Here is a 22786-nt window from a genome sequence, read left to right as displayed (position 1 = left end):
TAATCCATAAAGGACCATGAAATCTCTATAACACTGTTTCTTGCGGGAAAAGTTACCAAGCACTATAAATTAACAACCCTAGTAAGGCAGTCTGTCACACTCCAAAGCAAAGACACAATCTCTCTCTCTCTCTCTCGTTGAAATTAAGGAGATTCATCAGAAGATGGAGAAGACGAACTGGGTTTACGCACAAGCATGGGGCGAAGACGGGAAACCGAAGGGAGAAAGAGGATCCGGAGAGGAAGTGAGGGTTTATGACGAGGAAGACAGGTACAGAAGGTCTCGGAGGATGGTGTTGCAGAGCTACGAGCTTCACTTCCCCGATGACGGTCTCTCCTTCAAGATCAAGAGATTCTTTTCCAATATCACCCGTCGCTCCAAAGTTGCTCCTTTCCCCTGATCCATTGTTTTTTTTTTTTAATATATGTTTTAGTGAACTCCTTTGTAATTATCTCAATAAATAGAATATTCTTTTTATTTTTTTTTTCGTGGATATATATACACACACACACACATCAATCCTTTACCTGCTATCAAATTTGCAGCAATGATTCAAAGTGTAAAGATCCGATTGAGAATTTCTGACAATTGATTTCTTCGTTATTTAGTTAATTTACACATGTAAATATCAAATACTCAACCAGGAAATCTACCTGCGTAAAACGTGTATAACAAAATCCACGTAGAAAAAAAAAAGGAAATTTTGAGAGAGTATATCACTGAAAAAGCATCTCTGAGATGCCCATTAAAAAAAAATATAAGAATCATAATCTATAATTTATACGAGCTGGAATGAAACGACGCCGTCTGAAAAGGGCGTCACACACACCACATTGATGGCCAATCAAGACCTTTAGTGGGCCCAACCCACAATAGGCCCATTATGAAACAGACGCGAAACCCATATAGGCCCAAAACACGACGACAACACTCCCAAAAGTACCAAAAAATTTTTTAAAAAAATAAAGAATTAGGTGCACATATATACATAACTATTTCATTCAAGATATGATATCAATGTGTACAACGCATGTTCTTCTGCTCGGGAGAATAGGGGATCGATACCCAGAAGACGAGACATTGTATTAGGGTTTCAAGAAAACAAAAAATGGGATTGAAAAGTGGGATACTAAGATCAGAAAGCAGAAACCGATAAACCCTAAAACCCTTTATAAAGAAGAAGGGCATGCCTATATATGATGCGTTCTAACCCCTCACCGAGGGCGATTATTCGCCGAGAGGGAAAGGGACTCGAGAGGGCTCTAAAGGGTCGGGACGGGGACAAGAACCTCCACCGTCGTATCATCAGTCACCTTGCAAGCACTAGAGCTGCCGGATGTTTCCCGTCGCTGTCAAATTCATTCTCATTGTTAAACCAATACGTCAGATATGAAAGACACCATATTCCCGAGGAAACCCGGTTCTTAATTAATCAATCATGGAAAGTCGCAGCGTGACAATAGAAAAGGGTCAATTTTCAGTGTTATTACCGTAGAGCCAGTCTTTGAAGTATGCATGGATTGCACTTGAAAGTTCTCGTTTCCGGTTTTCTTTGAGAGGCGCTTCTCTTAGCGATTGCCTCGTTTCTTCCAAGTTCTTGAGCTGAAATACAAAATTTGAATCAGGATCGGGTGTGGAAATACTCGACATGAAAACGAGCCAGATTACTAAGGCCTTGTGCTGAAACAAAATCATACGTTTCTCTGTTGTGCTGCCATATAAGCATCTGGCAATGGAAATGGGTTATCTTTCGTTGAACCAACCGAGTCACCCCCGGACCAATTTGGGATCTGCACAGAGAAAAGCCGAGGCAAACAGACAGAAACCATGATCACAGGCTCCATACGCAAATATCATCTGTCATAAGAGTTTATTACCAGACAAAAAAACGCAGAACAGAGCCTACCAGAAAGTTGGCGAAGTGGTCAGGGTCCACACAAGCAGCTGACTCGGCCTGTGCGTCAGAAACACCGGCAGGATGTGACAATGAGTCATGCGGATCAACTGCTCCCAATGCCAATGGCTCACTCCATTTGTTTATACTTGGCTCGATCCCCACCTCATCCATGTGCTCCTCTAAGTGAGAATAAAATGTATTATATGGACCGACCTGGAAATCTATCCAAGTCAATCTGGTATGCTCAAGCAAACGTAAATCAGCTACGTATTTTCGACTCGAACTTATGACCAGATGTGTCTATTATTATGGCATTCAGTGTCCTTCCCGACAAAATAAAGCAATGAGATCAACAACATCACAGGAGGTTTCCACTATGCAAATTAAACAACTAAAATTATGTCTGAATGAAAACATTAGGGTCTTCACATATCACGATGCCCGGAATCATCAATATTTTTACGAGCCTCTAACAGGCGGCTTCATCATGGAAAGTTGCAATAAGAGAAGAGGAGCCTAACCGAAGCTAATAACATGTGTAGCCTCATTACCATAAAGATAACTAAGTAATAGTATGTCTTGTAAAACTTAAAACATACATCAGCAAAGAATGAAAAGAGTTATAAGTGCAGCCAGACAGAAAACTTATAAGCCAACTACCGAATTTAGAGAGATGTTTCACCTGCAGTTTGTGGTTATCACCAACGATAAGAGGCCGCTGATTGACTCCCAAAAAGAAGATACATTCCCGGCAATTGGCAATGCAGACTCGTTTAGCTGCCGCAATTATATGCACTCTCTCACAGTGCTCAACTCTTACTGCCTAAAGAAAAAAAAAACAAACTAAGCTGATTGTAGTTCTGGCATAAGATGGCAGATATTCATCTTCAAACCTCTTTTCAGGAAAAAAAATGTATAATTATAGCATGAAGGAGAGTGCTTGGCATACCTTGCCAACAGCTCCTAGAACTATAGTAGCATCAGAACATCCATAGACGGTTACATATCTCAACGGTGCCAAAAGATAAAATCACAGAATCATGACAATTGACGACCTGCGGAATACACAAAATATACAACTGAGAAACCGCGGCTGAAAAGATAATGAAGTCAGAAAGTCGAAGGACGACAACTATGCATTCTGAAGGTTTGTTGATATGTACCTTCACAGGTTTACCTCTAAGATCTGAGGCCTGTTTAACAAATGAAGACTTAGAAACTCCCTCTACGAAACACGGACCTCTAGCACTAGGCAAAGCCTTATTGGCAGATGCACAAGCATCAGTCATGGCATCATCTTGATCAGATGAATTAGATGGCCCATTCTCTTTCCCAGAAATTCTTTCAGTAATGCTTTCTAAAGCGGAAGCTATATTTTGCAGCAGCCAATCATGCACTTGGGAAGCAGGGACAGGGACAGCAGGCATGTCAGGATCTGAATTCACAAAAAACGGAGTAGCCTGGCCCAAGGGAGCTTCATCAGATCCCTTATCACCAAATTGAACCAGAAAACCTAGATGCTCAAAACCCTCCATAGACAAGACCTGGTGAAGAGATTTAAACAAGTATGAGAAATAAGAGAAGATTAGACCATTGAGATTTGAGAGATAAACATACAGTATGAGAAAAAAAAATCTTATTCCGATGTAGGATTTCATACCGAAACGGAAAGTTCCTTCAAGATTGAAATCGAGAAACGGTAGCACATACCAAAGATTCGTCTCCTTCTCCTTCCACAGGTTCTGCAAGAAGTGAAATAATGTTTGCCAAGTGCTTCTGCAGATTTGTTAACTGATGAGCTTCTTCATCAGCCTGTGATGGCATAAAGCGACGGCTGTTGCTGCGAACAAGCTGCAAAATTGTGAAAAGGAAACATAATTAACACTTGAATGACAGAAAGAATTAGGCACTACACAATAAAGACCTGTACGCTAAAAAAAGAGTGAACATTTGCTAAGGACAAGAGCTGTTACAACACCGAATATCACCTTCTAGTCAGACACAACATACTAACCATACCTTACCACAACCCGAATTCATGATGTCGGAGGACTGATGATTAATACATTACAAGAATCTCATACTTCAGTCCCTACGGTGCAACCCATTAACAATGATCTGAAGTAGCCAACTTGAAGTAGTCATCACTCCGATACTGAATCAGCAAATCTTTATCCATGACATGAAGATCGGGTTCATCGTTTTTCAAAGACGCTAATATGCATAGCAGAGAAATGTCTCAATGAACATCTCCCCCACTTGAGAACCATTATATCAACAAACTACATCACCAATGCAACTAACCGCTAACGTTCGGACATATGAAATGCGACAGAGATACTTTACATGCGTTACATGTTGTAGCAGAATTCAATGCACGAGAGCAAAATGTTTCTCCTCCACCTGGTAATTGAGCTACAACGGCATACACAGAAACATGACCCGAAAATCGAGCCACATTGCAAAATTAAAGACGTTCAAAACGTGAAAAACTTGCCTGAATTGGCGATAACGCAGACAAGTATCCATCGAAAGCGGAAGTGGATGGCCAGACATCGGCAACCGCGGCGGAGTCCTTGCGCGTCCTAGGCAGCAACTTCTTATACGATTGAATGTACAGGAACAAAACTAGATCACGGATATCAGCTCCGACCGAATCAACTTCTTCAGATTTTGCCCGAACAAGAGAGTCGGAGTCGGAATGGAGAACCGACGCGAGGGTCTCGAGGACGAGGCGCGCATGGTCGCCGGAGATCTGGAGGGCGTCGGAAAGAGCAACCGATCCAACGCGATTGTTCGACGCAGCGGCCGCGAGCTTCTGCTTCACCGGAGCTAGGCTTTGGATGGGGTCGGTGAAAATGGGCTTCTGGATCGGGAGGAGACCATGCTCGAACGGCTCCCGCCTTGGGTGGATTACCGAATTCGGGCCCGGTTCAGGAACCGAGGACGGTGGTGATTGGTCGATAAGCTCTTCTGACATGATTCCTTCACGAGAGAGAAGCGAAGAAATTGCAGACCTTTTTGATGGCGAATAATTTCATCGAGAAAGCGGAGAAAGAGGTAAGGTTTCAGTGCGCGCATGCGTACGCTATCAACGTACGCCCCATTTCTCTGAACCGTCGGATGTTTTACTCCAATCACAGTCGTGACACGTCAGAGAAGCAGTTGAGATTTTACTCGTGAGACACTTAGGAATGCACTTTGTATAACGCAGAGGAGGAAAATTTCAAAAAAAAAAAAAACACACCCAATTTTTAAATTTTGATAAAAAAAATATTTAATTTTTTATTTTATCAAATAAATATTAAATATTTTAAATGTGATAAAATAAATACTTAACTCTCTTCTACAACTATCAGAATAAATAAAATAATTAAAATAATAAAGATATAATTAATTTTATTTTTTATAATCATAATCATTATAATTTTACTTTAAATTAGATGATACATACAAATATACCGTCCTAAATTATTTTATACACATCTATTAGCATCACGTGGTCGTTTATTAATTACTAACAAAAGTTATAATACAATCATAGATTAATGAAGAGTGTTATTGAGCATGATTTTATAATAAGCAAAGTTTATATATGGTTTAGCATTTACAACTTATTGATATAAATCTGACGGTGGCATGGAAGACACGTGTCACCCTAGAACTCTCCTTTTTCTTTATTTTTCTACAGACATCCTTCGCGCATAAGCGTTGATGCCACGTCAGCCAAAGACGACGCATCACAGTAAAGCAAAACATGGAAAGAAAAAAATTACATAAATCATTTTCTCTTTTTTTTTTTTTGCTAATCATAAATCATTTTCTCCTTTTCTTGGTCATATTATATTTTTTCCTTGGTATTGTATTATATTATGTATTATATTTGTCGCGAGTATTCGAGTAACCGACCATATATATAAATACCAACTATAGTTCGTTTTAGACATAAAATGTCATGCAGCATTAGTTTATATATATATATATATATAAACAAATATTGAAATAAAGCAGTGTAATAATTAAGAATTTGGCAAAACCCAATTCGTTATTTAATATTGTAAAGGCACGAGGACAAATGTCGACGAGTTCCCATCTCCCTCCGTATCGTAACCAATGGCCCATCCAAATGTCAGTGCGTGAAGTTTTTTTTTTTAACGGGGGACCCTAGCGGTTATCCTTAGATAAACCTCTAGTCCGGGAGCAACCTTTGTATATGGATTATATAAACCTAGAAATTATCTTCCTCTCCACTAGTTAGGAATCGAACACTCAACCTTAAGGTGGAATTACCTCCTATCCCAAACTTGACCACTCGTCCACGATCTGTTGGGTCAGTACGTGAAGTTGTTGATTAGCCCATAGTTTTTTATTTTATTTTTCATATTGATCTTTTGACTTATACTAATATCTGGTTAAATTCAATATGACATGTTTATCGTGAAAAGATTGAACCTGTTTTGGTGTTTGGTAATATATGTTGAATTTTTTAAAGTATTTTAATAAAAAGATAGAGAAATATACATAGATATCATGTTTTGATAAAAAAGAATGTAATATAACAACAAAATCTAAAGATGTAACACATTCTGTTTTTTTTTTTTTTTGTCACAGTTTGGTATTTAATTTAATTTCTGAAATGCCATTATTGTTTGTCCCCGGAGAATAAAAACAAGTATACGCTCCCAAACATGGAGGAATCCAATGACTCCCTAAAGTGCATTTTTCCGATTTGTGTACAAAATATAATATTAGAATAAATATTTTTGTTAGAATGGCTACGGCTGATACAAATGATTATTATGATTGTTTGTAACAAACCATAGTTTAATTATTTTTATATTGATTTAAAATGTAGTTAATTTTATTTTAAAAAATCGCATTTAATTTATAATTAATTCTATAATTGAATTCGATTCATACGATTGTGTATTATTTGTTTTAATTAAGTTTATTTTTGTATATAGATATAATTTATATAGTAAATGCTATACACAGATGTAGGACATGGTAATTATTGTTTGTTTGACAGTTTTTATTATCTTACTGTTTCATATTATTTGTAACAATTTAGACACTAAAAACACTAATATTTTCATATAAACACATAAGTATATCATAGACTATATAAATAATAAAAGTACTATAAATCTACAATGCAATTAGATTATTTACATCTATAATGCAAACTCTTCGATTCATTACCAAAACAACTTAGTAAATAGCTAATACTATAAAGTCTATAATATAATATAAAAAATATATGATATGAACAGATCTTTTAACAAATAAAATACAAAGTTTAAAAATGGTAGAAAAATGCTTATTTATCATAAAAGCCTTACGAAACTAATTATAGTTTCTCCGGTTTTACAAATTTCCTCTTTTTTTTTTTTTCCTCACATCCTACCAAATAGAAAGCATTAATTGAAGTGTATGGAAAATGACATCCTCACACGTGTGGAATTCAAACAAGGGTAGAGTCACGCGTGAGAGGTGGGTCCTCTTTTTAAAAACCAGAGAGAGAAAGAGTAGTTGTCGCCACAGTAACGTGTCTGTCTACGGTATTTTCTTTTTGCATATTCATCAGATCCCTACCCAAAAGACGAAGCGTCAAAAAGAAACCCCGAGGAAAAGCAAAACGAAGGAGGAAGACGTCAGAGCCACCTCTCTCTCTCCCCACTCTGTTTTCTTTTCGCTGCACAAGCGCCTTCTCTCTTTCTCTCTAGAAGTTTCCCTGTGCTTGTCTTCTGCTTTTTGCCGGTCTTCGTTTTCTGGGGGCAAAAAGAGGAGGAAAAGGAAAGGATAGCAGAGGAAACAGGAAGCTCTCGATCTCCTACTAATGGGAACGGAGATTTTCTCAGCGTTGTAAATTCCAGATAGTTTCTGGGTTTTGTCTCGAAGATCTGAGGTATGTTGTTGTTGTTCTGTCTTCTGCAGATTTCTTCTCTTCACCTTGAGCGATGTTTAGTGGGTATTTGCCGTTATCTTACTTGTTAATGTCCTGAAATTGTTCTCTCCGATTCACATGTTATCCGCTTCTTTCCCGTTTCGTTTGTTCCTCTCTCTCTCTCTCGGTCTCTGCTTGGTTTCTCAGAAAATCGAGGAAATGAAAAGAAGAGATTGGGATATTAATTCTTTCGAAATCTAGTTCACTCAGCGTCTTTTGCGTTGCGTCGTTGTTTCTGGTTTGGTTTCCGAGAAAGTTCTCTTTTTTTTTTCGGGCATTGAAGTCGATGGGGGATTTTTTTTTCGTCTCACGATTTTGTGCCGTTAGGGTCAGCCTTGGAGAAAACTAACGAGGCTGCGTTCATCGAGAAAATGCGACGCCTTTGTCCGGGAATCTTTTGATTTAAACACTTCGTTTTCTCACCTACCAGACACTGGGTTTTTGTTTTATGTAATCTGGTAAGCTTTCAGGGCTCTGTTGTTTTCTTCCTGGCTGTATCCCTGCTGAGTCTGTTCATGCTTCTCTCAGATCTAGGGTTTTGAAGCAGACGAGGAGTAAGCCCAAATCTTCGTTCTGACCGTTCTGTAAGTTCAGTTTCCACGCTGCAAAATCTTTATGCTTAGTCTTTTGAGAATCGGTTTCCATTGTCGCTACCTGAAATGTGAATGTTTATGATTCTGTTTGTATTTCTTTGTCTGTAACATAAGAATGTTGAATCTCTGTAGGATCTTTATCAGTCTTTTTTGAGCTTACGAGATGCAGCGGCCGCCGCCGGAAGATTTCTCCCTGAAAGAGACCAAACCCCATCTCGGGGGAGGGAAGGTCACTGGGGACAAGCTGACAAGTACATATGACCTTGTCGAGCAAATGCAATATCTGTATGTCCGTGTCGTCAAGGCCAAGGAATTGCCCGGAAAGGACATGACCGGCAGTTGTGACCCTTATGTCGAAGTTAAGCTCGGAAACTACAAGGGTACTACTCGGCATTTCGAGAAGAAATCAAACCCCGAGTGGAACCAGGTCTTTGCTTTCTCAAAGGACAGGATCCAAGCCTCGTTTCTCGAAGTTACCGTGAAGGATAAGGATGTCGTGAAGGATGATTTCATCGGTCATGTTGTGTTTGACTTGAACGAGATCCCGAAGAGAGTCCCGCCCGACAGTCCATTGGCCCCTCAATGGTATAGGTTAGCGGACAGGAAGGGCGATAAAGTAAAGGGAGAGCTTATGCTGGCTGTCTGGTTCGGTACTCAGGCCGATGAGGCGTTCCCTGAAGCGTGGCACTCAGATGCCGCTACTGTCAGTGGAACCGATGCACTTGCCAACATCCGGTCTAAGGTTTATTTGTCTCCTAAGCTTTGGTACCTTAGGGTTAATGTCATCGAGGCTCAGGATTTGATACCGAGCGATAAAGGTCGGTACCCTGAAGTTTATGTCAAAACCATATTGGGAAACCAGGCGTTAAGGACGAGAATATCTCAAAGCAGGACGATTAATCCGATGTGGAACGAGGATTTGATGTTTGTGGCAGCTGAACCATTTGAGGAACCGTTAATACTCAGTGTGGAAGATAGGGTGGCTCCGAACAAGGATGAAGTTCTGGGGAAATGTGCGATCCCGTTGCAGTACGTGGATAGGCGGTTTGACCACAAACCCGTGAACAGCAAGTGGTATAACCTCGAGAAGCATGTTATGGTGGAAGGAGAGAAGAAAGAGACCAAATTCGCCAGCAGGATTCACATGAGGATCTGTCTGGAAGGCGGATATCATGTTCTCGATGAATCAACCCATTACAGCAGTGACCTCAGGCCAACTGCCAAACAGCTATGGAAGCCGAGCATCGGTGTGTTGGAATTGGGCATCTTGAATGCCACTGGTCTGATGCCTATGAAGACGAAAGATGGTCGGGGAACTACAGATGCTTATTGTGTGGCAAAGTATGGGCAAAAATGGGTTCGTACTCGGACGATCATAGATAGCTTTACACCTAGATGGAACGAGCAGTATACGTGGGAGGTCTTTGATCCGTGTACCGTTATTACAGTCGGTGTGTTTGATAACTGCCACTTGCATGGAGCTGACAAGGGAGGAGGAGCTAAAGATTCGAGGATCGGGAAGGTTAGGATCCGACTCTCGACTCTCGAGACTGATCGGGTCTACACCCACTCGTACCCTCTTCTGGTGCTTCATCCAAACGGGGTCAAGAAAATGGGCGAGATTCACTTGGCCGTGAGGTTTACTTGCTCATCGCTGCTGAACATGATGCACATGTATTCGCTCCCTCTCTTGCCGAAAATGCATTACCTCCATCCTCTCACTGTCAGCCAGCTCGATAACTTGAGGCACCAAGCCACCCAGATCGTCTCGTTGAGGTTGCACCGGGCTGAACCGCCGCTGAGGAAAGAAATCGTGGAATATATGCTCGATGTCGGTTCCCACATGTGGAGCATGAGGAGAAGCAAGGCTAACTTCTTCAGAATCATGGGTGTTCTGAGTGGTTTGATCGCTGTCGGAAAATGGTTTGATCAGATCTGCAACTGGAAGAATCCGATCACGACGGTCTTAATCCACATCCTGTTCCTGATACTGGTGCTCTATCCCGAGCTAATCTTGCCCACCATCTTCCTCTACCTCTTCTTTATCGGTGTCTGGTACTATCGGTGGAGACCGAGGCATCCTCCTCACATGGACACTCGTCTCTCCCATGCCGATTCTGCCCACCCAGATGAGCTCGACGAAGAATTCGACACCTTTCCGACATCCCGGCCCTCTGATATCGTCAGGATGAGGTACGACAGGCTCCGTAGCATCGCAGGGAGAATCCAGACAGTAGTGGGCGATCTCGCAACACAAGGGGAGAGGTTTCAGTCTCTACTTAGCTGGCGTGACCCGCGAGCCACTGCCCTTTTCGTCGTATTCTGCCTGATCGCGGCCGTCGTGTTGTACGTAACCCCGTTCCAGGTCGTGGCCCTCCTCACTGGCTTCTACGTCCTGAGACATCCGAGGTTCAGACACAAACTCCCGTCGGTTCCGCTCAACTTCTTCAGGAGATTACCAGCAAGGACCGATTGCATGCTCTGAGCAACCGAAAAAGCCGAATCAATCGCGAATGGTTAAGGTACGGATCTGTTTTGGGATCTTTCCAGTGATGATGTGTGTTAGGGACCTTAAACCCCTTCTCTCATGGAAGTAGCTAAGAGTTTCACCTTAGTGGGTTTCTTCCGCTCTTTCGTTGTTTTGTTTTTTGGGTCCAAGTAGTAGTGCATAGGCTCCGTTTTTTTTTTTACCCGACATCTTTTTCATGATTTTTTTTTTTAAATTTTGTGTCGCCGGCAGCTCTGTTTTTGTAATTTTGTCTGTTTGAATGGTAGAAACTGTTGAAACGAGTATCATATTGCAATCTTTTTTTTTTCCTTTCGTTTGCTGTATTCCGGTTCAATTTTGTTTTTTGTTTGGTTAACCTGAAGAGCAAAACCGGATTTGAGAAATTTTCGAGCCGGGTACAGTAGGATGTTGGTCGGTTCTCTTTATTGCGTTGTTTCCAGATAGAATCTTTGATATTATATGCTTTACGTCCACTCTTAATGGCGAAGTTAAATAAATAAAACGTGGGTGGCATTTGTTGTTCGGACGCTCGGCGGCGGCAGTAATGTCTGTTTCCGTGTCCCCCCTTGGCTTCAAAATTATTTATTAACTTCGGACATCATATTTTTGTGTACGTACGTATCATTCTAAATTCGTGGTAGAGGTTTGGCATCCACGTGATGTGCACGTGCGTTGCCCCCCGGACCCCAAAACCTCTACTACTACGTTTTAGAATTTAGATGATGCATTTGTTACGAGAAACGTTGAAGTGCCATCTGCTTAATGGGCCGACGAATATCAAACATTCACAACCGTAATTTGATCCATTCGACCAAAGAAGCATATTCATATCCTCACATGTTTTTACAAAGCACAAAAAAAAACAAAAAAACAAAAAAGACAAGAAACCTAAAGGTAGAAGCTACAAAATGAGATGTCCAAAGAATTAGAACAGAATGTGGTAAATGGTAATGTCAATGTGGTACCTTCTGTAATCATCGGGGAAAATGGTGATTCTCCTGAGATATCATCCAAGAAGATGATTGACCCTCCGAGCGATATGATATCATCAGAAAATGATAACCTCCAGCGGATGATCCATCTGCAAAAGCTCATGGGCATAATATATATATATATACACATATATACATACATCACCAGTGGATGATCCATCTCTACCCTTTTCTGAATTCATCAGACGATGAGTACTCGGTCGAGGAGTCGTCTCCCCTCTGAAGATCACAGCCTCTCTCTTTTTTCAAGAATGGAAAAAAAAATGGGTTCACCGCATTGACATTAGTGTCCGAACCCTTTTCTCGCGCTCTGCCCTCTTTGCAGTAGGAGTGCTATTTAGTTTCTGAATCTCTTCCATCACAACCTTCTCCACTTTGTCAATGGAGTTAAGCACCTTCTTCTCTGGTGTGAGGAACTCTGCTTCTCCACAATGCTCATTGGTGATTTCAAGAAGTATCTTGTGGACATTGTGGGCTGTGGAAGGAGTTGGGCAGCTACGTTTCAGTCCCATGGCTGGAGCAGGAGTGACCATAGAGCTGTTGTGCTCGAGCTGAGCACCTGACTGCGGTAATGGAGAATCGAGATCTCCTACTCGTTGAGGAGTTGGAGTCTCGAGTTCTCGGCCATCGACCCCTCTCATACTTGCTCTTCTCCTCTCAATAGCCTGATTCAATGATATGTAAACTCGAATGAATGGCCAGGCTAAGCAAGCCTTAGCAACATGTTGTGATTCACACGCAGAGGCTAAGAAAGCCGAAATCTTGAGAAACCCATGAAGAAATGTTTCAAAATGAAATGCATTTGGATTTTGCATCTAAATCTACAGAAAGAATAAATGAGACAGTTATTGTCGTCAGCAAGAGTAAGACACAAGCCGCAAATAAGATAACCTAATCGGGGTTTAATCAAATCAATGCTCAGGCCAGATTCAACCTATGGGCTAAAAACCCGGATTAACATCAGACCTAAACCGACTAATGTGAACCTATCTATCGATTTGAACTCAGAAAGATTTGGGGGCTTACCCTTACGATCGCTGTAATGTCACGGAGGGGCGTTCTTGGATACCAAGAAGGTAAAACACTGGTTGAAACGCGTCCCCTTCTGTGCCTGGCAGCCCCAACAGGGGTATTCTCCCTTCCATGTGGCAATCGAAAAGGGGTTAGACCTCTCCGATTTCCAAGCCGCCTGGCAAACCCTCCTCTACGAACCAAAGGTCTCGATCCAGTGGGCCTAAGTGCAGTACTCCCAGCAGTTCCAAATGGTGATCTCTGAACAGGAGATTCAGACATAACGAGCCGCGAAGCTGACTCGTTGAGTAAAATACCATTTTGACGTCTGCTGAGGAATGCTGCAGAAAAATCAACTGGTCTATCCAGACGATCCCTTGATTCTGCCATCGTGATCGGTTTCTAACCTGAACAGAGAAGCCGTTAGAACACACGAAAATCGGATTGTCAATCACTTACACTGACAATCCGCAAGAATATATAAGTCCATTTCCCGTTACTGAAACTGTGAACCTAGGGTTTTTGGTAGACACAGACTATATTTCCACCAATACCAGATCTGCTCATGAAAACAGACATCTTCTCAACCAGCGGAGACCAAGAACATTCGCCTCACGACAATCTCTCAAAACACCGACGAACTCCCCGTTACTGAACAAAATTGAAGAACAGACACTCGAACCACCAAGAACACACAAGAAAGGCCAAAACAAAAGCAAAATGCATCGTCGAACAACGACAATACAGTACCTTAGATCTTCAATAAGATTCCCAAAAAACCTTCGTGTCGTGAGAGCTCCAAAGCTCGTTGGCAATATATGAACACAGATGAGAGAGAGAGAGAGAGAGAGAGCTTTCTCTGAGAGAGACGATATGGCAATTTCTGAAATTTCATCTCAGGGCGGGTTTTATAAAATACTGCAAAACGAAAAAATTTCGAGCTTGGCACGTGCGACCTCCGTTTTCAACTTTCAAATTTCCTCAAAGAGGCGGGATAATACTTTCGGCTTCGTTAAAATTACCTTTTTACCCTTTCAGTGTGGGCCTCTAGATTTACTGGGCTTGGGCCAAATTTTATCCTGTAAATTTAGGCCCACTTGGGAAAGTTCTATTCCAGTGCATGATGGACCACTGAAGTTCCCGTAAGTCGAGCAACTTCACATCACAACAGACGTCCTTACCAAAGTCCACGAAAATTCCGTATAATCTGGTACCATCTCCACAGAACGATTCACGTTGGCATTGAACGATTCTTGGAAAACTTTGCGTTCGGACAAAACCTGAAACTCTCTGTTTCAGGGACTCGTACTCTCCCTTCACGGGCGTGAGAGAAAAATACTGGACAAAAACAGAGCATGAATCTGAGTGCAAGAACTGGAAACCAGCTGATGAACACAATGGCCGATGAAGAGAGATTACGATGGTGTCTTGTCTCTCGATGAGCAATACATTTCAACTCAGACGGAGAAAAGGACCATATGGCTTTCGATCTGTTACAGCATCTTGAAAAAAGGTTTTGATCCTTATGATGTTTACAACGAACCGTGAGACTAATGTGTACACTGAACCGTGACTATTAACCTTACCCACTTCGCGTATAAACTAAAACACGAAGCTTTGCTACATGGGCATTGAAAAAGTTCCAACCTTTACAGTCCTCGAGAGATCGAATTATGGCAATTTCCTCATACGAAAGCATTCAAGTCGTATGATCTTTTTATTCCCAAGAAAATATGTTGGAGAGGACCATTCTTCTAGCTTCTCTTGTGCTCTCTCTCGCCCTTATGTACAATATGTGGGGAAAGTTGCTTAGGCAGGTTCTTCCTATACGGCCTTCTCCTCCTTGTTAAAACATTTGCAATGAGCGCGGGTTTCGCTCAATATCTGCATTTGTTGAAGAAGAGTCTTGACCTATTGAATCAATGAAAAAAGTTTGAACCTTTTGTTTCTATTTTCAGAATGATTCGGAGGAGATCACCTTGAATTGTCTTTGGAGGTCTTTGATGTATTCCACAGCCAGATCCAACATGTCTGATGTGTTGGTTTGCTATACATTCATTAATACCAATACCATTAGTCCCCATTAACAATGGGTTGAGATTAGAAACACATGAGAAACATATACATATATATATATATATACACACCTTATCCATGTTAGGAACAAGCTCCTGCAATTTCCTCATACGTTCGCTTATCCGAGTTCTTCTCACCTGACAGATTATGAAAGACATTCATGGAGAAATGAGGCTCTTTCTTTAAAGGAAATCTTCTCAAAACATTGCCCTTTTAGGGCTGAAACTGTATAAGCTCACCCTTTCAGCGATGCTTCGAGGATGAGTTGCACATCCACGTTTGGCCCTTATCTTACAAGGGACAGAATCTTGGAACTGAAGGTACTTGTCCACCCTAACCATGTCCAACTCAGATCTTTTAGGCAGACTCAGGCTATGTGACAACAAATGCATTCGATCTCCAGTCTCGCCGTTCTGAACAGAGAACAAAAACATCGGCCACTGTCTCAGAATCGCCAGTCTGAAAATATACCACTAGTTCGGATTTCGTGTATTAGTACCTGAGCCCCGGAAAACAACTTCCCCTCATCATCATCAACTGATTCTCTTTTCATCGAGAAGTTCTCCATGAAGCTCGAAGGATCGTTCCAGTGGCCATATTGGAAATTCGCTGAGATAGTCTCGGTCCCGATTTCGGATATCTGAGAGAGCATTCTGGTTAAGGAAGGTGGACGCGACGCGAGGCTGCGATGGCGCTTCAATCCGTTTGGAGATTGACTCTGTTCTTCCTCGGCACCATAATTCAATAAACTCCTGAAGGAACCATAGCCTGCATCAGACAAGGCAACACACAAAACCGATTGGTTCTAATGCGTACAATGATCCAGAGTCTGACATAAACTACAGGAATCAAAGGTTTGTGCCAAAGTGTTGGCTTTGTAGTTATTGCGTCTGACCCAGTTTAAGCCTACTCATAAAGGCGAAAGCTTTCGTTTCAAATTTGTAAGAAGCGAGAAAACAAAGCTAAATCCTTGTCCAAAACTGGGAAATACCCAAAGAATTGGAATCAAGTCTTGATCAGATGAAGGAAAGGTTGCATCTTTCAGGTGTCTGAAACAAAAAACCATTTCCGTTGAAACTGGAGAAGAAAAAAGGTACCGTTTTGGATGGAGAGATTATTGAACATCCCGGCAGGAGAGCTGCTTTGTCGAACAAGATTGGATCCAACCGGTTTCGATTGATGATGGATCATACCCAGAAACTGATACGATCCATCCATAGCAACAGAGCTCGTAATCCCTTTGCTCTGCTGCCTCGGGTAGTGCGGCGGCAGAGCAGAATAGCTCGGCGGAGGGGCAGAGACGTACGCGACGGCGGCCTCCGCCGCAGAAACCGGAGACTTATCCTCAAACTCGCTCAGGTCCGGAGAACCCAAATCACCGTTTCCGCCATCAGAGCTGACGAATCTGGAGATTAACCTGTCGGAATCGGACCCACCTTTCTCGTCATCAGAGAAGGTGGCGAGAAGCGAGCTGGGGGCGGATCGAAACCGGAGAAGACCTGACCCAGTGTAGAGATGATTTGGATCGGAGACATGACGATGGGTACTGGAATCCATTGACGGAAAATGAAAAAGGGTGATGAATTTTATATTCCTCTATGGTTATATTGCTCTGTTTCTCCAAGGTGGGGAAGAAGAACACTGGATACAACGCATCTTAACAGTGAAGAACGTCAACAAGAAGAAGAGAGAATTTTCCCTTTCTTTCTTCTCAGAAATCGACGAACAACAATTTATCTTCTTCTTCTATTCCGTGTCAAAAGCTTTAATACCGAACCAGAGCCGACGGCGCAAACAGCTCAAAGGACAAAAATAAAAAGAAAAGCCGTCATTTTTTTAGCCGCCAACGAGATAATTTGACGAAAATACCCTTTCCATTTCAACTTGTTTTAGCGTTCATACATTTCACGAGTCACGGTCCAAAATAAGTCAAATCGGCATATGAATTCATTCGTAATAAATTAGGTGACATCTTCATCCAAGAGGGGTACGTATAAAGAAGCTCGGATGTTTTGTCTGAATTTAATCTCCGATATTCCATAAATTTTGAATATATATATATATATATATGTACACGTTTATGTATTTTTGTCATATTTATTTGCATGAATTATTTCGCGTTTACAAAATAACGTGAAAAGTTTGACAAATTGTTCGGATATATTAGACAGCATTTCCGTTTTCTAATAGGTTTTGGTACGTCTCATGTTTGTGCTTTCCCCCCTTTGTTAAATGTTAAAACTTCGGTAATCTTTTTCATTCGATGGTTTTTTTTATATTGATTTTATTAATTTTATTTCCAAATAATGTTGACTAAGTTAAAATTACAGAAATATTAAAACGAAATAACAATTGAAGAAAATAAATATGTAGACATTATTGTTTTTCAAATTTCATATCTGATACCTTTTTATTTTCATCGACAATTTATACTATAAACCTCTGATTTTAGTTATAATGATAATTGTTTTTTTAAAAAAAGAGTTACTCTCCATTTTCATATATTTTTTTTTTATTGATTGAAGCTCTCAACCGGAGGAAGAGATAACAAAGACGGTCTCTTAAACGGTAACGGCGAAACAATCTAGACGGCGTAATCACCTCGGCAATTGAACTTAGCGTCGGGGAAGACTAAGCTAAGGTGGATGCGTTGTACGGTACAACCGCAAGCGAGTATGTGAATGCTAAAATCTCATTGGTCGGCGTAGATACAATGACGTCACTGTGAGTCTCATCAACAGAGCACCAGATTCATGTCCGCATCAGGTTCGCTATCCGACGTCGTTTTCACACTTTAATTTTTCCCTTTATTTTTGATAGATCAAAAGCGCCGCCTTTTCTTTGCCAAATTTCCGATTAACTTTTTAAATACTAATATAATATATAGAGGAAAAAGCTAATAATAAAATGATTTATGATTAAATTATGATAGAACTCGTTTATATAAAATTCAGATGTAACCCGATTTCGAAATCTCTAAAATAATTTTAAAAAAAGGTAAAAAAACAATTATAGCATAAACGTAATTTTATGGAAATAATTAGTAAATAAAAAAATGTGGTACGTTGTTTTTTTGGGAAATAACTATTTTTATTTATAATATTTATATATACTAGAAAAGACCCGCGCGATACGCGGGATATTTTTTTTGATAGTTAATATAAAATGTTTATGTTTTGTTATGAAAAATATTGATATGAATATAGAAAAAATTATATTATTAAATCAATATATATATATATGAAAAAAGAAAAAGTAAAAAAGTTTAAATATCATTACATTATTATATTATAAATTTATTTTTATATTGAATAATTTTGTCAATGTAATTCTATACGTTGAATATATATTTTTTACGATAATATGCATGTGTAGTCAATGTAATTACACATTTTATGTTATATCTCTTTGCATCTTTTTCATTAACATATCTAGAAATAATAATTTATGGATTTGTTTAGTATAAAATTTTGATCATTTAGGTAATATAGATATTTTTTGCATCAATCGAATGTTATCATTTTATTATTTAACTTATATTTATTAATTGATATTACGAAGAGCATATATAGTTAATTATTAGTATGATTATTGGATAAAATGATATGTGTTAAAAATTATTGTTATTAATATAAATTATTTTTATTTTCATTATAAAAAATTATTGATATGAATATTAAAAATTTATATATATATATAAAATATAAAGTTAAACTATATTATTAAATTATTATATATATTAAAAAAGTAAAAAATAGAAGAATATAAATATCATCGTATTATTATATAATAATTTTTTTATCTATACCTTGAATAAATAAGTTTGACAATTATTTGTCTCGAATGACTTTATTCTCATGGTCATGTTGATTATTGGATAAAATGATATGTGTTAAAAATTATTGTTATTAATATAAATTATTTTTATTTTCATTATAAAAAATTATTGATATGAATATTAAAAATTTATATATATATATAAAATATAAAGTTAAACTATATTATTAAATTATTATATATATTAAAAAAGTAAAAAATAGAAGAATATAAATATCATCGTATTATTATATAATAATTTTTTTATCTATACCTTGAATAAATAAGTTTGACAATTATTTGTCTCGAATGACTTTATTCTCAATATTTTATATTTTTTTATGTGTAAAAAAATAAAGTTTTCATTATGTTGAGTTGTACATTCATATAAATTCTTGTAGATTATAATGTATAAAATGATGAAATACCTGAATCATAAAAATGTCAATTAATTTATATAATATTAATATTATTTATATATAATATATTAAGAATTTATGATTTTATATGATTTTTATAATTTCCATCCATAATTTTAAAATTTACATCAATAACGATTATAATATTAAATTTAACATTCAATTTGTCCATTTGTGAGCGAAATTCTATTGCAAAATCACCTTGAAAAGCTTTACAATATTATTCTTTTTTTATATAAAAAAATTTGTTAAAAATTAAATAAAAATTAAAATATTCAAATTATATACTTGAATATTACTTTAGATTACATTGATGAAAATAATATAACATGGCACATCATTAACTCATTTATAAATAGAAATAGAAATAATAATAATAAATTATGTATATCGAAAACTCTGTCCATTGGTCTTTGAATATTTTTTTATGCTTAAGATTCTAATTTAAACTAATATCATTTAGATTTGTCATAATTTTCTTGCCATTATACTTGTTTGTTTATATGTAATTGTGTTATAAATCAATAAATATCATATAAAATAACAATACAATTTATTAAAAAAAAATTTATGTTGAGTTGTGTATTCATATAAATTCTTATAGATTATGATGTATAAAATGATGAAATACCTGAATCAAAAAAATGTTAACTAATTTATACAATATTAATATTATTTATATATAATATATATTAAGAATTTTATGATTTTATATGATTTTTATAATTTCCATGAATCAAAAATTAAAATGTTCAAATTATATACTTGAATATTACTTTTGATTTATACATGTGATACAAATAATATAATATGACACATCACTAACTCATTTATAATTTATTATAATTTTATAAGTTTTAATAAAATTCTGTATAATTTTATTTACAAAAAATTATAGAATGTATATTTCTAACTTTTATTAAAAAAATATATTTTTATTCGTTATCTTTTAAAATAATAAGATAATATTCATATGGGGGATGTTAGTTTATTATAACATTTTTTCTAAATAACTAATAATCATTTAGAGTATATTTTATCATAAAATTTAAATTATTGTAATAATAAAAATAATATATTATAAATTTATTAAAAATTATTAATAATAAAAATAAATAGAAATAATAATAATAAGTTATGTATATTGAAAACTTTGTCCATTGGTCTTTGAATTTTTTTTATGTCTATGATTCTAATTTAAAATAGTATCATTTAGTTTTATCATAATATCATTTAATAATAAGTTATGTATATATTCATACATACATAGAAATATATTTTATATAAAAGAAGTTGAATATGAGTATTTTTATTAGTTTAAACTCATATATTTTCATGTTAAAGATTTTTCTATATACCACGTATTTTAAATAAATTTATTTTAATCAAATTAATAAATAAATCTATACATATAGAAATAACCATTTCAATCTCACATTTCATAAAATCTCAGGAAAGTTCATGTTATTCTTATTCATGTCCCCTGCAATAACACAACCAAAAAATTCAAATATTATCGATAGACCCAAAACTTAAATAATTTAGGATGCAAAAAAAATGATATTATATAGAGACATAAAATGATCCATCAAATTGAATTAATTAAAAAAAGAATAGATTATAATTGCTAATTATTTAATTTACTAAATTTGATATTAGTTGGATCTCTCTTTTATTTACCAGATTTGATTCTTCGACAATATTCTTCATTCATCTTATCCTGCAAAAAAAAAATGATAGAACATAATTAGGAAATGATGCATGGAAATAAAAAAAATAGTACAACGATTAAGAATACAAAAATAGGTTTCCAAACACTTGGCATTCAGTGAATCATTGTCTCCATTTCCATTATCTTCTCTTTCTTCTTCTTCTCCTAAATATTCATACAGGGTTTTTTTTTTCTTTCAAATCTCTTACTTCTTCTTCTTATCTGCACATAGAGACCAAACACAAGCTTTCAAAACTATTCACGTTAAATCAAATGATTGATTAAAACAAAATAAAAATGTCTACAGATTCCTATATTTATAACTAAAACCTAAATGGATATGGAATTTCCACGTTTATTATAAATATTGTCTCTAAATGTATAGGTATCATTCAATTCAAATGGATACTATTTTATGAAGAGTGGTCATAGTGGGTTAATAAATTCGTTGGCACGTTTTTTGTTTTAAATTCTTACTCCACTAATTGAAATTTAATGACCGTAATAAAAACAAAATAAATTTTTTATTTACCCAACCACAAACGTTTCTTTTTTTCAATGAGTGATCTTATAATCCAATGAGGTTTCAGTAAAATGACATGTAGATGTGACTTCATCAAATTGCTTTAAATTTCATTATTTATGTATAAGATTAAAAAAAATGAGTTTTTTAATTATAAAGATCCACTGATATTTTTAAAAATAGTTTTTGATATATAAAAATTAGAGATAACTTATTAAAAACCAAAATTATGCAACTAATCAACATCCAATAGAAATTATTAAAAATGCCACATGGATGATCTTTCCGCATAAAATTTTTTGACATTTTGACACCACAATAAACCACATATATATAAATAATTTCTATTTTGACATTTTGCTTCTGCATTTTTTGTGATCCTCCCACATAAACTTTGTTTTTATATTTTATTGATATTCTTTGTCATCCTTATAATCAATTATTTTTAAAACTATTTTTTATGTATAAAAATTAATGTTAATCTAATTGAATATTCATGTTTTAATGAAGTTTTGTATAAACCAATCAAAAATTAGAAAACATCCACCTAGGATGATGATGTGGCTTCACCACAACTCTTTAAACTTCTTTATTAATATATATAGATTTGATGGGGATTCTAGAAGTTTGAATAAGAAACTACTGTAGTCTTACGTGCCCAATCAGCAATCAAAGCTCTAGTGGCTGTCAGAGAAAGATTAGAGATATGATTGATTAATTAATTAATTAATTAATCAATAGGATCTAAGGGCTGTTTAAGTATCAATTGACATGAAGACAAGCTTGATTGTGCGGTCCACATCCACTTTCTCCTTCTTTCTACCGATATATCCACATATTATGCATATATTATATATATACACAATGCAAGATTATGAAAAATAATGCAATATAAATAATGTAACCCACTAAAAGTGAGGACCGTGCCTCTGTGGAGGGAGACATGGACACGTGAGAGCGCATTAGCTTAAATTTTATTATTCTTTTAATGTTAAAATATAAAAATAATTGAGATTCCCCTTTATAAAATAATTGTCTGAAAAATATTATTCTCCAATCCATCTCGGCAAAATAGAGGTTCTAATTTAAGAAAGTTTTTTTCTCCGTTTTGTCCATGGGGTGTAACTATTTTTAGAAAAGTTTTTTTTTTCTTTGAAGATTTATATTTCCTTTTTCTAATAAATACATTATTATAGTTTTAAAATTAAAGCACATATTCAGCCAGGTTATAAGAGGATAATCTCCCAGAAAATTTACCATAAATGCCCAAAAACATAAATCACGTATTCCTC

The 22786-nt window shown here is 36.7% G+C and overlaps 4 protein-coding genes and 1 long non-coding RNA gene across 9 annotated transcripts; 1 reads left to right on the top strand and 4 right to left on the bottom strand.

Annotated features, from left to right (window-relative positions):
- Positions 1-975: 975 nt before the first annotated feature.
- LOC104824463 (TBCC domain-containing protein 1-like) lies at positions 976-4913 on the bottom strand. The gene is given in 10 exon segments (XM_019203750.1): positions 976-1349; positions 1491-1602; positions 1698-1790; positions 1907-2110; positions 2580-2720; positions 2847-2924; positions 2926-2952; positions 3061-3441; positions 3608-3748; positions 4395-4913. Coding segments are annotated over 10 exon segments (1686 nt in total). The 5' UTR covers positions 4878-4913; the 3' UTR covers positions 976-1323.
- Positions 4914-7494: 2581 nt separating this feature from the next.
- On the top strand, positions 7495-11259 carry LOC104824462 (FT-interacting protein 1-like). 4 transcript variants are annotated; one of them, XM_010556551.2, is made up of 4 exons: positions 7495-7805; positions 8172-8302; positions 8373-8428; positions 8570-11259. In XM_010556551.2, the coding sequence occupies exon 4, from the start codon at positions 8601-8603 to the stop codon at positions 10920-10922; it is 2322 nt and encodes a 773-aa protein (XP_010554853.1). In that variant the 5' UTR covers positions 7495-7805; positions 8172-8302; positions 8373-8428; positions 8570-8600; the 3' UTR covers positions 10923-11259. The 4 variants fall into 4 exon arrangements, with proteins under 4 accessions (XP_010554853.1, XP_010554855.1, XP_010554854.1 ...); XM_010556553.2 differs by lacking the exon at positions 8172-8302; XM_010556552.2 differs by having other exon boundaries at positions 8178-8428.
- A 446-nt stretch (positions 11260-11705) lies between these two features.
- Positions 11706-13852, bottom strand: LOC104824461 (protein POLYCHOME-like). Its single transcript, XM_010556549.2, has 3 exons — positions 13700-13852; positions 12965-13356; positions 11706-12603 (listed from the first exon to the last, which is right to left on the bottom strand). The coding sequence occupies exons 2-3, from the start codon at positions 13337-13339 to the stop codon at positions 12208-12210; spliced, it is 771 nt and encodes a 256-aa protein (XP_010554851.1). The 5' UTR covers positions 13340-13356; positions 13700-13852; the 3' UTR covers positions 11706-12207.
- Positions 13853-14370: 518 nt separating this feature from the next.
- On the bottom strand, positions 14371-16796 carry LOC104824460 (transcription factor bHLH130-like). Of its 2 annotated transcripts, none has more exons than XM_010556547.2 (6): positions 16123-16796; positions 15525-15793; positions 15265-15438; positions 15097-15162; positions 14928-14996; positions 14371-14860 (listed from the first exon to the last, which is right to left on the bottom strand). In XM_010556547.2, the coding sequence occupies exons 1-6, from the start codon at positions 16580-16582 to the stop codon at positions 14774-14776; spliced, it is 1125 nt and encodes a 374-aa protein (XP_010554849.1). In that variant the 5' UTR covers positions 16583-16796; the 3' UTR covers positions 14371-14773. The 2 variants fall into 2 exon arrangements, with proteins under 2 accessions (XP_010554849.1, XP_010554850.1); XM_010556548.2 differs by having other exon boundaries at positions 14371-14833; positions 16123-16582.
- A 3888-nt stretch (positions 16797-20684) lies between these two features.
- Positions 20685-21103, bottom strand: LOC104824459. Its single transcript, XR_773454.1, has 3 exons — positions 21079-21103; positions 20941-20980; positions 20685-20743 (listed from the first exon to the last, which is right to left on the bottom strand). It is a non-coding gene; the product is annotated as an uncharacterized LOC104824459 (long non-coding RNA).
- Between the last annotated feature and the right edge of the window lie 1683 nt (positions 21104-22786).

Source organism: Tarenaya hassleriana, unplaced genomic scaffold (assembly GCF_000463585.1).
Source record: "Tarenaya hassleriana unplaced genomic scaffold, ASM46358v1 Cleome4, whole genome shotgun sequence".
Classification (NCBI taxonomy): domain Eukaryota; kingdom Viridiplantae; phylum Streptophyta; class Magnoliopsida; order Brassicales; family Cleomaceae; genus Tarenaya; species Tarenaya hassleriana.
This window is presented reverse-complemented; position numbering and strand designations above follow the sequence as displayed.

Bases quoted from the DNA above. Each gene is read 5' to 3' on its own strand.
- LOC104824462 (XM_019203749.1), top strand. From the start codon at position 8,601: ATGCAGCGGCCGCCGCCGGAAGATTTCTCCCTGAAAGAGACCAAACCC.
- LOC104824461 (XM_010556549.2), bottom strand. From the start codon at position 13,339: ATGGCAGAATCAAGGGATCGTCTGGATAGACCAGTTGATTTTTCTGCA. The intron at 12,604-12,964 runs GTAAGCCCCCAA...TCATTGAATCAG, and splicing joins ACATTACAGCGATCGTAAGG to GCTATTGAGAGGAGAAGAGC.
- LOC104824460 (XM_010556547.2), bottom strand. From the start codon at position 16,582: ATGGATTCCAGTACCCATCGTCATGTCTCCGATCCAAATCATCTCTAC. The intron at 15,163-15,264 runs GTGAGCTTATAC...ATAATCTGTCAG, and splicing joins CTCGAAGCATCGCTGAAAGG to GTGAGAAGAACTCGGATAAG. The intron at 14,997-15,096 runs GTGTGTATATAT...ATGAATGTATAG, and splicing joins TTGTTCCTAACATGGATAAG to CAAACCAACACATCAGACAT.